The sequence below is a fragment of the Lepidothrix coronata genome, unplaced genomic scaffold, assembly GCF_001604755.1.
Source record: "Lepidothrix coronata isolate B3197 unplaced genomic scaffold, Lepidothrix_coronata-1.0 Scaffold202, whole genome shotgun sequence".
Taxonomy (NCBI): Eukaryota; Metazoa; Chordata; class Aves; order Passeriformes; family Pipridae; genus Lepidothrix; species Lepidothrix coronata.
In genome coordinates, this window is record NW_016690382.1 from 1491601 (window position 1) to 1505601 (window position 14001).

General features: G+C 35.5%; 1 protein-coding gene across 1 annotated transcript in view; it reads right to left on the bottom strand.

Annotated features, from left to right (window-relative positions):
* The window catches only part of CACNA2D3 (calcium voltage-gated channel auxiliary subunit alpha2delta 3), a 198962-nt gene that overhangs the window by 41904 nt on the left and 143057 nt on the right, over positions 1 to 14001 (bottom strand). The window contains exon 18 of the mRNA XM_017832359.1: positions 871 to 932. Coding sequence (XP_017687848.1) covers positions 871 to 932 — 62 coding nt within the window. The remainder of the gene's footprint in view (positions 1 to 870; positions 933 to 14001) is intronic.

Consider the following 14001-nt stretch of genomic DNA (forward strand, 5'->3'; position numbering starts at 1 on the left):
TAGGGATGATATCAAAAATCAATACAATATTTTCATTTATCATTCAAAGATTACAAAATAAACATTTCAAAAATTCAAATGGGCAGAATTATAAAGGAGCTGCTATTGATTACATTTTTATCTAAAATGGTTCTAAAAATGACTAAGAAAATTTTAAACCTGTTCACCAAACCTGTTCTGTTCCTGCCTGCAGAGAAAAGGTGCAGTCACATGTAACAGTTCCAGCTGGAAACACCACAATCTCCTCCACGTGCTGGAAGCTTCGAGACCATTCACAGAGGGAGGGTTTTCCAGTAGGGGTTGGGCACACCTGCATTTTAGGTTTTTTTCTGGACCAGTACATTCTCAAAGTAGGGGTGGTATCCCCTAACCTTTAGAAAGTACCTGATTATCCTCTTCAGTGAGTATAAATTCTATCCCTTGAATGTTTTAAGTGAAATTTATTGAAGACTATGAATGCCAACCATGACTCAGTAATCTAGTTTAGTTAAATAATGTGATACTTCACTTACTGAATGTTACAAGAGAAAACTAAGTGAGAAGGGATAATTCTGCTACTACTGGAAGCAAATAAATATCACAGTTTTGTTTACTGTTTATACTTTTCTAAGGCAGAAAAACAACATGCCAACAAATGTACTGGGGTCTAAAATAAATAATCTTTCTAATTGCCTCCATAAACGTGGGATCGAGCAACTGTTATTCACCACTGAATTCTCCTTTGTAATGAGAAACTGGAATGTAAATCAGAACTAGTCTTCAAATACATTGTTTCTTTAAAACAGTTTGCTTATGACAAAATACTGCAGATCATCAGCACAGTTAAAAAGCTGTTGTGCATTCATTGACAAAGAAAAATTCAAAATATACCTGTCTGCTTGCAGTCCAAAATTTCCGCTGGAAAAATTCAAGTTTCATCTGGATACCTACAGCTAGGAAAGACATAAATTAAAACAAAATAAATTAATAAATAAACCAAGCATGTTTAATTCCTTCAAAACAATTATTTGAAATTACTCAGAAAGAAGAAGTCTTACAATGAAAAGAGGAAGTAAGCCCTGAAATAAAAAACCACAGCTAATTAAACTGAAGACACCACACGGTCATATTTTAAACCCTTTACAGTCTGGTTAAACAGGAAGATGCTGTTAGAGATTAGATATTCATCACATTGTATAAAAAACTCGTTCAAATTGCATATGTCTCCATAATTAACAGAAAAGAACCACAAGCTGAACATATTTATGTTCACACCAATTTCATTTATATTTTACTGGTACCAATATAACAGCTGTAGGGAACTCACACTGTGTGTTTTGTGATGAAATACATGAAGATTTGCTGAAACAACATGAAAATTTGGTTAACATTTCAAGTGATGATTTGTTTTGAGGTCATTTAACCCATGGCACATCAGTGGAACAAAAGAAGCATTAAAAATTTGTTTGAAAGAAATCTGAAGATTATTATGTGCAGTTCTGTCAAAGGAAAGTATCGGACACATATAACTGGGTTTCAAATTTTAAAGAAAAAGGCTATTAACGATAATAAATTGTAATTTAAAAAATGATTATTAGTGATACTACAGGTGTAAGTTATACATTTCTCATCATTTCAGGTGGGATTGCTTTTCCAAATATCAGTGAACCTTTCTTCCGGCCTAATTCTGATGTTCCTATTGAAGAATGATATAATGCACTGTGGTTTGCATAAGCTCCAAAGGCAGTTGATTCTTCTGGTCTCACCTGCCTAAACTGAGAGAATTCAAAAAAGTTTCAGTTGTAAAGCCTTAAAAGTCAGAAATCTAACTCCTAGCAAATTCATTGCTACGATGTTTTGTTTAAAAACAAAGCCGCAAATAAAAGAGAAAATAGTTGTTTTGGAAAACTGAATAATATTTCATTTATTCATTCCTCCTCTAGGGTCCACAGCAGGAATCATTTATAAACATACTTACATTTAGATTATTGGCACTTGCTTTTGCAAACACACACGCTGATGTCATGCTTGTATTTTATTTTGTGTAAGCAGGTAGGGAAAAGTCTGTGAAATGAAATCTGTAATGAACTGATACAATAGAATATGAAATTACATCAACAATTTTCCTATTCTAGCAGGTTATAAATATTTTTCTGCTATCTGTAATTCATGGATGTTTTTTGCTTAAGAGCGTAGGTAGAGAAATCCAGGGGTTTTTTGAATAAACACCAGAGGAAACTCTCTCCAGCTACATTTTATTATCTAGGAATTAATTTCACAGTCCATGAGAAGACACTGTCTGACAGCCATGCAGCATGTGTTTTCTTCATCTATGGTTTGCCTTCAGGTTCACTCCCAGCACTCAGGTGATCTGCACATCCCACCCCCTTTTTGTGAAATGAAGGCAAAACACACACACTTTCCTCAAGGAAGCCATTTCACTTCTGGGTGTTATGTCAGCCTGGGAAATGTCCATCTCAGAATGCTGTTAACTGGAGAGATGCCTGGGCTGTACTTAGATATTGCTCATTTAAGGTCCTGATAAGGTTGACCCTTTGGAGTTCTCACCTCCCAGAGCAGAGAAGCCATTCACAAAATTGAGAATATTTCAATTTCCAAATTATCAAGTTCATTATCCCAATGATGTAAAAGAACAGAGTTTCTTGCACAATTCCACACAGGAGCTTCCCTGTCATGGAATGAGTAGCTTCTAAGTAATCTATATCCTATGTAGTATAAAATAAATGAAAATTACTAATGCTTCCTAAAATTCAGCTAAAAGTTATTTGAATGCCTCTACTTTCAAAAGAATTAAGTGTTAGTGTATGGGAAAATAATTTTCTTTTCAAGCCCTGATGTGATACTAAAGCATTTTTGCAGGTTTTTCCCTCCTGAGCTTTTCAAGAACATTGTAACTAGAAGATTACTTTTTTTGGTTTGGTCATTTAATGCCATAAGAGCTACTCTTCAAAAGGTTTTAGAGCCAATATATTCTTCTGAGCACTCCCTAGTCCTTCAGCACTTAAGAACTTCAATATAAAATACCTGTGCTCCAAGTCACTCTATATTTAAAATGTATGTTTTACAAACTGGCTACATGTGGGGGAAAAGGGAAACAGGAAAACTTCAAAATTATATGTCCCATGTCACTAATTCCTAGTTTAGCCTCCTGGGTGTAACAGCTACCACAGAGGTTAGATTAAAAACCTGTAATTGCACTGAAATTGGTCTAAATATTGTTCAGTAAGGTACCCAGACAACACCCACATTTTTAATTAAAAAACAAACTACAACCAAAACCTCTAATCAATCTTTGTGTGCAACATACACTTTAAAGCATAAAGTAGTCTTCAACATTTGCAGGCTTGGTTCAACCAAAATGGCCAAAGGATAAAAAATTATTTTTTTCAACCAGGAAAAAGTAGTCAAGATGAGGCAAAAAGGTTTTGTCTTCACTGCTGCATTTCCTTTGTAATGTCACAGGGGAGAGTGGGCTGGAGCTGGAGACATGCAGGAGAGCAATCCATGGGAGCTGATGGAGGGGTATTGAACTCCTTCTCCATGTAAAACAAAACCTTTCATTTCAAACAACTATTGCAAATCCAATTTTTTGTCTCAGTAGCATCAGCAAATTTTCTTAGGTGATTCCATTAAATACCTTCAATGCTGCCTATGGAAAACAGTTATTAAATCCCTGAGATTTCTTCCCTTAGTTTAATAAATTAGCTGCTATTCTGCAGTGCAGACCCTATGAAATAACAGATGGTTGAGAATGACAAAGTTATATTCTTGGCTGAGTGATAATTATCGTTAAATAAGTAATTTCCTTATGCATCAGTTCCATGGCAAAAGGTAATATTTCACTCTTCTAGTGGGTTGCTTTTGGGATAGAAGTACTGGGAAGTGTTCAACTGCTACAGGGCTCAGGGCTGCTTAGTATCAGGCAAACATGAAGGAAAACAAATAACTCAGAATAGATCAGGATTGCTTGAGTTCATTTCAAGATCTCCACGGTTAAGCAAACAGACAGAAAGATTAGGAAAGCCTTCCTCAACAAATTACTTCTATGCACAGAATTACAAGACTACTTAGGCTCTAAGTAAAAAGAATAATTTCCTACTTAAAATAAGAGAGGAAAATGGATTAGACTGATTTACTTCAGGCAAGAGAGGAGCTGAATCTCCCTATAAGCCTGACAAAGAGATTTCAAATACATAATTATAGGAAAAAGTAATAAAAGCTAAAGGGATTTCCATTCTGTGAAATATCTATAGACTATTGTACTATATAAAAGCAAGGTTAAAAAAATATTTTAAGGTCTCCACTTCTTTTCCCACAGAATATGGTATAGACTAAGAATCTTTCTCATATATAAAAGATGCCTAACATTTTGAGAACATTTTGGCCTCCTATTTCTGATGGAATTATCTTAAATGAGGTTTAACTTGGCTTCAAAATAAGAAATGCAGGATATAGACTTGTAGCAGGGTTAGTTTTCAATCTGCATTTCTTTTGTGCATTAAGCTTAGACTCCTTAAAGGCGCTCTTCTTTCCGCCTACTAATATTAACTCTTATTATTATCTTTTAAAATATCTAATAACTAAATTTGAAATATTCCAGAATGCATTTGAATATTTTAAAAAAGTTGATTGCACTTCTTCTGTTTAAATCTGTTTCAGTTCAAAAATCTCCGTCTTCAGTGTTCAGCTCAGGAAAAGAATGAGACACTGAATATTGCACCCCAATGCATAATACCGAGAAATAAACACCAGAGCTGTCAAGAAGAACAGCCAGTACAGATTCATGGAAGACTCCCACCACCAGAGATGATAAAAAAAACCTATAAAACATAGGTGTTATGTAGCATAATTAAAAAGAAAATGTGGATATTTTTTCCCTTCAATCTCAAGAAGTCTTGGCTAACGAATTAGAGGTATTCCAAGAGGAACTCTCCTGCAATAATATAGTTACATAATAAGTAATATATTTATGCTCCACTATCATGCAGCATAGCTGTACTCTCAGTGACAGTCACTCTTAAATCATATGCAGGATATATAAAAATACGAACAAGCACTTGTCAATTGTGCACTTCCCAGACTGCTTCCCAGGTTCAGTTCACTTGCACAGTAAAATGCAGTTTTCCCTTTCCAAATTTCACACTTCATTCAGTCTCCTTCTCAGTGATCTTTCCCCTTCTACCCATACCTTCCTCTTCTCACCCTGACTCATTTTTCAGTTCCTCTCTTCAAATAGAAGATCCTCAGAATTTTATTATAACATGAAAAAATTTTAGTTTTCTTATCTGGAAAGTTTTTCTTATGATAAAGCATAATTCCTACCCCAGCAAAATAAGGTATCCATTATGCATTTGGATAAGATACTACTTTTCAGAAACTGTCCTCTACAATGTGTTGGTTTGTTGGGATGGCTTTTAATATATTTTATTATTTAACTCAGTGACAATTTCTAATGTTCTTACAACTTGTAGCTTCTCTGACATGGAACCCTCTTGCCTAACCTCACAATGTGTCTATATTGCACATTTAGGTACCCTTAAATTATTTTAATATTTTAACTTTTTTTTTTTTAGTACTAAATCCTTTGAAATCCACATAAATGTGCACCTACCTTTTCCACCCGAGTCTGAATCACAGTGTCTCATTAACATTTACAGATTGTTAAAAAAAAGTCTTTTATTAACGTAGGTACAATGTAAAATAAAGAAAAAACTCAAAGTTCAAATTATCAAGTAGTTTTGATTCTATACAATAAGCTGGAAAAAATTTTGTATTATTACTTGTATCTTACATTTATCTTCTTACCATCAAATAATTGGAATGACTGCACATACACAGACATTTTTGAGTTCTATATAATTAGCAGTTTGTTATGGGGACAGTTTGCACATGTCATAATGTGTCATAAGATTTAGCAAGAATCCTTCCTTCATCAGAGGTATTGTGAGGCAGTATGTAAATGAGTGAAATCTTCCTAAATGGGCAATGAAAACTGAAGTTCTCCCTCTTTTCTCATGGACTTCAAACCTACTCTTTCCTTACAGAAGGTTTTTAGAATTAGTGGTGGAAGCAGTTGCCTGGATGGAAACTCCCAAGATACAGAGAAGGCAAGGGCAACTGGAATTTCCTGGAGGCCAAGCTCAAGAAGAAAGGGAGGAGATATTGGGAACTTGATGCGAGGCCAAGCTGAAAGGGGAGCAGGATGATGATTGCTGGGAGGCCGGAGTTCATCCAAACTCAAACCACCAGGGAAAACTGAAGGGCTTGGTTTGCAGCCAAGCCCTGACAAACTGAACTGTGGAGGGCAGTCTGTGAACATCATCATAAACCAGACTCCCTGTGACTCCCTGACACATATCTTCCTTCTGGACGACTAATGAAGTAGCAGCAGGAGCAGGAGGAAACACAGAAAGGATATAAATTGAGTGAAAACATTAAAAAAAAAAAAAAAAGACACTCTTGACTCAAAGTCCATTGCTTTTTCAGGAATCTTCACTGAGGAACTTGGAGTGAAACAGCTTACCTGTAAATTATCATTCAGACAGTTATACTGTGTTTCAGACTTCATAAGATAGTAGTAGCTGATGTGCTGCCAACACTGTTACAAAGGGCTCCCACAGAAATCTACTCATTTACCCCGTGATAAACTTTGTGTACCAGGAGCACAGCTCAGGGGAGGTACTTGAGAATCCATCTCTAACTTAAAAAGAAAAACAAAACCGACAAAACCTGGAACAAACAAAAACAAACAAAGAAACAACACACAAAAGAACCCCAAACCGAAAAACTCCCCTAAGCCTGGAGGAAGGTAACCACCAGGCATGCAAAATGACACTGAGTGCACTTTGCTGGAAAGATATGTACTTTGTTCCTGAGAAATACAAGGAGTACATTGATAATATAAAGTAGGGTCTTAGATTGCCAAAACTGAAGAGGGTGAGGCAGGCACAGTTAAGCCCTGTCTGGTGTCTGGAGTATCCTCCCTGTGACTTTTAGAAAATACCTGACACCTACTGACACCTGGCTCATTCCATTACACACACACACACAAAAAAAAAAAAAAAAGGATGAAAGATGGGCAGTATTTTTCTTTTTTCTTAGCCTTGGGAAGCTTCAGCAGCTTGCAGAGGGAAGCAAGAAACATTGCAAAGGAAACTTTGCTGGTGGTAGAGCTTTTATGAATTCCTTTGAGCTTTCAACTTTCTTCCAGAATCTCTTTGCATGGCAAATACTCAGACAAATATATCTGAATTCTGATGGTACAGGAAGCATGTAAAGACTGAAAGCAAGCATGTGAAGACCACAGTAATGCTAAAATAATGAAGCAATGAGGGTATTTTTATAAATCCCTAACCAATTTTTAGTTTTATAGTGTTTCCTTGCTATTCAAGTACAGCCCATGACTGAAACGAAAAGTAGGAACAGTATATATTTGTAAGCACATTTATAAATCTTAAGGGACGATCCATGACTTGTCAAGTGCTCAAATAAAGCTTTACTTCTCACAACTGAGGTCGTAGTATAGAGTAGCAGAGCCAGTTTACATTTCAATCTCAGCCAAAAGGCTGTGGTTTCAAGTTTGCAATTAAGGAACCCTAAGAGGCTCAAAGTTCAGACAAACATCCAGAAATTAGGATACTTATCTGAACTCTTAGAGACTCTGACCAGATTCTCTTAGGAGATGTTGGGCTTTCTGCTTCCACTTGTAACTATAGTTCAACACATTCAAACCTCGATCATATTTTCTTTTCAGACCTCATTCTGGCGACTACCTATGCATGTTGACAAAAAACCCTCTGTTTCTACATATCTCAGCATTGTGAGAAAGGGTGATTTCAGAAATGGGCAAAGCTTCTATTGCTATTTCCAAAGAGGTTTACCCCTCTCAAACTGAAATACTATCATAGCAGAATGGGTACAAGCTGTCCTACTGCCAGATGCAGAATATTTTGGGTGAAACATTAAAGATAAATATTATGTCATCTACTGCAAAACGAACTTAGGAGGGAGTTTTCTGTCCATTTGTCCCCTATCAGACCAGTGCCCTCCCACTACAGACCAAGGGGCCAAGACATGCAGACTGTGCTGCTCCCAATCTTAGCAGAGAGATGGGACTTACAGAATTCAACTCTTCCTGCAGAACACACTGACTGCCAACTGCTTGCCCTGTTCTGTTATCACTGGGGGTACTTGTACCTTGTATACAAGGTCTATGAATATATGAAATCTCATTAGTCAAACTGGATTTATGACAGTGAATGAGAAAACACCAATATTCTATTTTATCACATCATTTGGAAATAAGCATTAGATCTCTCATTTACTGAGTTATAATAAAAACAGTGACATTCTTTACAAACTGTTTGCCATACTGTGATTAGAAAATTACTTTGAATTACTAAAAATACGAGTAATGTTATTTGAAGTCAAATAATACATCAGAAATAGCTCATCATGAATACAAGTCTCCAGCCTTTCAACACCATATCTATTAGATGTTTTATAAGTCAAATATTTACCGTAATGTTTCAGAATAGTTCTCATGTTTTTATTTTTCTAAGATCGCTACTTTATTTAACCATCTTTTTGCTGTTTAACCACACGGTGGTAATGTATAGTTTTAGAACAGTACAAAAAAATGTATGTGCCCAAAAGAATCCTGATTCATGTTTGTGTCTTTTACTGAACAATTTTAAAAAACAGTAATAGCAAAAGAGACACATGTTAAACTTTTCCATGAACAGTATAATTGCAAGAGAAGCCTTTTTTAAAAAATTCTTGCATCAAAAATGCATTCTTATTGAATATCTGTGTAGAAAAGAACACAGCTGCCTATTTGCTCAACAAAAGTAGGAGCTAGTATTTGAGCTACAAACTAGCATTCCTGGAACATCCTGAACTAGAGGTTTAAACCATGTCTGCAATGGAAAGGAATCTTAGATTAATAACACTGAAAGATTCTCAAATGTACTGAAATATAAGCTTTCTTCTTTTTCATATTCTCCTACTTTGTATATGTTAAATAAAAAGAAATACCATCATTCAAGATGTATTCAGTATATTACAGACAAACATCTCAGTTTGAAAGTCAGTCTCTAAAACTACGGACTAACATTACCCATAATATGAACATTTCACATTTACTTATTTCATGTGAACCATTTATTGCCACCATTTTGAAACCATCAAGATATGTTAACTATACCTCTCAGGAATAAACTGTATTAAGGAAAATAACGTGTCTTTTGCTTTATCTAACGTGTAGAAGTTCAAGTATGTGAACTGGAAAACAGTTAATGTGCATCCAAGAGGTCAAATATTCAGGGATAGAATGACACCTTTCTATTTTAGTTGTCTACTTACCATATTTCAGAAATTATCTTCACAATTGCTACATAAGCCCACACACTCACCAGCAGAAATGGTTGCTTAGGTCCGATCTGGTGACTATTAATGAATTGAGAAGTGTCTTCATAGTGCTAAAAATAAGCTTATTTGCTTCATTACACAAAGATGAAACGATCTTCATAAAGCCACAAAATACAAACCTCCATCTATTGACAAATTTATGGCCAAATACATAATTAATAAATATTTTCAATTGATACTCCAAGAAAATAACAAAGAAATAAGGCTTTTAAAAAAATGTCAAGATTGATAAATGAAAAGGCACTGACAGACTTTTTGTAATAAAATGTCACCATTGCCAGAGATCTGTGTGCCAAGTTATGACCATAAATGAACTTCTCTGGGTGAGTTATTGACTTCTAGAAATAGTGTAAGTGCTGACATGACTTCCACAATGGAAGTACAAATGGACCCTACTTTCTTCACATAAACTATTATCCAGATGCTTCTACAAGTAGTATATTACAATTTATATACAACTGATTAGTAGGATTTAGCTGTCAATACAGCCTTAAAGCATTCCTTAAAGGAATTGTAAATTAGTAATTTTTGAGAGAAATCAGTCTCATGGATACCAGATGTAATCCCCTTTAATCTAACAGCCTTGAAATAAAGCAGGAAGGTTTCTGAAAGGTAATTGTCTGGTATTACATTAAACCAATGATTTATCATACAAAATAGCTTCCATTTCTACTAAGTTTCCTAATAGGTGCAAATTCAGCTGGGACTTCTGCCTGGAAGGTGTTGAGCACTGCTAGTGCTCACTGAAGTCTGTGAGAGTTAAGGGATGTCCAGCATGCGATAAGAACACTTAGCACCTTCCAGAATGGAGCTCTGGAGAACACAAAAAGGCCTTAAATCTCCACTCAAGGAAAGGACTTTTGGCAGGAATTTTCAGAAATGATGTTATTGTGTAAAGGAAAACCTATTATTGATTTACAAGTAAAGTTAACCTTCCAAAGGCCAGGTTTTTATAGCTGTTAAGGCATATACCAAAGACCGTCTGATACTGATGGGCTTTCCAGAAACATTTCACACTGGATTTCTGAAGTCTCTATCATATTCCTGGGCATCAAAATAACATTGAAATACCACTTTCCAAAATGTAGACATTTCTAAATGACAAAGGTTCTCTTGGAAGTGCTGCTGTAACACATTTATAAAGCATATTTAATTTTCTAATAGGTCAATTCAATCAATTCTTTATTTTTCTGCTATTTTACAAACACTCCTTTTCAGAATTAATCTTCTCAGCATGTCTATAAGGTAAGCAAAGATTATCTTCTCCATTCTCTCACAGTACAGAGATATGCCCTACTCTAAAGGAGAAGCTCTTCTCCCTTTCATTAAAAAAAAAAAGGAAATAAAAAACACACATTGGAGATGCAGCAAACTATAACCAACTCCAATAAAGTGAATTTATTTTAAATTCTGATCTTGATTTTTGTATTAAAAATGGTGCACTTGACCACAGAAGGAAAAAGAGAATGGTCCCACACAAATTTCCCTGCTTTTACATGCAGTTAGAAAGAACCTATAAGGATGGAAGAATATGACTCTTGCATGCGTAGAGATACTTTTCTACTGTGTTGACTTCATAACTGAGACTCTCTTTTTCACTTAATTCAATCAAATTAGACTGTAGTACTGATTATGCTCATATCCACAAATCAGCATTTTAACTGAGTTTCCATGGAAACACTATATTGTCCCTGTTTTCTTTTTAGACAATGCTATGCTTGTTTAACAAGTTTGCCGAGGACAACATGTTTTGTTTAAGTTACATTAACTGGAGCCAATACTTCCTAATTACATTACCAGAAGAAAAATTTACAGCAGTACTTTTACCATGGGAAACCCTCCATTGTTCAGCCCATCTTAATCTCTCAAATCTCAGCATCACCACTGCTTAAAATGTGTTAACTGGTCTTATACATATAATTTTTTATAAAATGACAACATTGCTCTTGTCTTACAATACTCATATGTAAGCAAATTATCCCATGGAATGTGGATTTCTGTGAAGCTTCCACCAGAGGACATCTGCCTATGAAGACAGGGTGGTGTAGTGGCTGAAGCACTGAAGGCTTAGGGCTGTTCCTGGCTCTGCTGTTTCCCTGTTGTGCAACCACGAGCAAAGCACCTTTAGTGTTCTGTGCTCCACTTCCCCAGCTGTGAAAGGGGAGGAAGGATACTTCACATTCTATGAAAAGGGATTTGAATTCTAGGAACGAAAGCAATTATAGCTAAATATTCTTACAATCGGTGTTATAGATTAGGGTGCAATCTGAAAACAGTCATCCCAGCCTGGGGGAGAAAAATATAGCAAGGTTTGACCTTTAAAACTGTAAGACAGAACGGGAAGTCATTTATCCAGAAGTTAAGGTCGCTCTTCCAGAAACACTGGATCTACTGCTTTATAAAAGGTTAGAAAATAATGTATGACCAGCTGATGGCACCTGGTAGAACAGATAATGTTTAGTTTTCAAGGAAAAGCCTGTACTACAATTGCATGAAATACGAATGTTCACTTAGGTGGCTGTGTTTGAACATAACATCTCCAAATCAGCACGAACTACAAATGACAGTGTTCTGTTCTTTCTTCTTTCTAATGGGTTTATAGAAAAGAAACTTGTAGCAGTAATTAATGAAAATCCATTCAAAATCTTATTGACACCAAAAAAACCCAAGGTGTGGCAATTATTATTTCACTAAACTGGGCACATGATGCATAACTTCAGCTTCTAAATGCAGTCAGCCTACTCCTCCCAACGAGCACTTTAAGAAACAGAGAAGTGAGTAGTACTGTTCTTTGAGCTCATCTAACTCTGCTGAAACACAGAGATGGAGAGAAAATGGACACTGTCATTCTGAAAAGGGAAAAGGATAAAAAGTCTCAGCCAAAACATGAGTAACCAAGCTCAGCCCTACCATTATGTTCCAAAATAACATACTGCAGAAGGAAATGAAAGCAAGTAAAGATGAAAATACGCCCTTTCCATCCAAGAAAGCTATAGCTTTAGGGACAGAGGAAGCTCAAACAGGTTGGTAACTTTTGAGATCCATCATAAATTGAAGAGTATTAAAATATAAATGCCTTTGAATAAAAAGGGACTGTATTAAATGATAATATGTATTACCTGTACAGTTCAGCATCACCCAGTGGTGATACAGAAGTCAGATACAAACATGGAAGGCAAAAAGATGAGATCAACACTTAAATGTTGTCTGAACTTTAGGGCTAATAATCTACTTTTATAGAGTACTATTTCTTTATACTTGCCCACAGGCACTTCAACTGTCGTTATAAATGTTATTCTCTCAACTAATCCATAAGTTTGAATCACAAAGTTCATCCTTCAGCATCTTAAGGGACAGTGAAACAGAAACCACAGTTAAAAGCTTAGAGATAAGTTTAGTTAGTACAAACAAAAACTAGGCATAGCTCAGTATTATGACTGTCAGGACTTCATAATTTATGCCAATCTTACTAAAACATTTTCCTTTTTACTTAGCAGACACCCTGTCAGCCATTTGCTACAATCCTCCTAACAGATGTATTAAAATGCAGTAAACAGTTTTCCTTTTTACAAGCCAAGAAAAGGAAAATATTATACACTGCACATACTTTATCAATTCTAAAGAATAGTGAAAAAATATTCTATTAATGAGAAATCATAGAATGAGGACCTTTAGGGATTCTGAACATGAAAACAGGAAATCAAAACAGAAATACAGAAGACCATACAGTCAAAACAGACAAGAAAATACAGAAGAGGTAAAAGGAGTGTAAGAATAGTGAAAACATGGTGTTTCTTAACAATTTAAATCTGTAGTGTCCTTTCCCATTAGGTTATCCCAGTCATGTTGCTTCATTACTGCTGGCATAAGCTGCACACCTACTTCTGATATTTCATAGCTACAGTTTGAAGGTTTGTTCCTTTTCTCTTTTTTTCCCCCCTCTTTTTTTTTCTTTATTTAAATGCCTATTGTTTTAATCCTGTACACATTTCCTCCCAGGGTATCTGAAATTCTTAATCATGGTCTCAACATTTCTCTCCCACATTACACTTTTAGAATCAAGTTCCACGACTTTTAAGAGTTATGCTTACGTCAGAGGGATCAAGAGGTTTAAATTTCAGTACCTATTAAATGAATTTAATTATCCAACCAGTTCCATTTGGATACACTGTTACTGTTCTTTGCTAATCTAGACCAGATTTTCCAGTATTGTAATTCTCATTAATAAAATGCCCTCTGAAAGAGTATTTTCTTTTTTAAACAAAAAAGTCCTCTCAGTGGCCTGTTTCACAAATTCTAAACAGAAGCATCATTATCCTTTATACTGGCTGAGTTTCCCAAGGATTTATCATGTCTGTAAACAACAGAACTAGCTAAACTTGAGGGATGAGAAATCCATCTATATACCTGACTTACCCTGTTACTTCATTTAAAACGTTCTCGGGAGAAAAAGGTGTTTTAAAAACATCCTTGGTGTTTAAAACCTGCTGACAGGTTAAAAACTGGGGGGCAGGGGAGAGAGAAGGATAACAGCATGCCATGTGATCTCTGGTTTGCTGTCATATTCAGAAG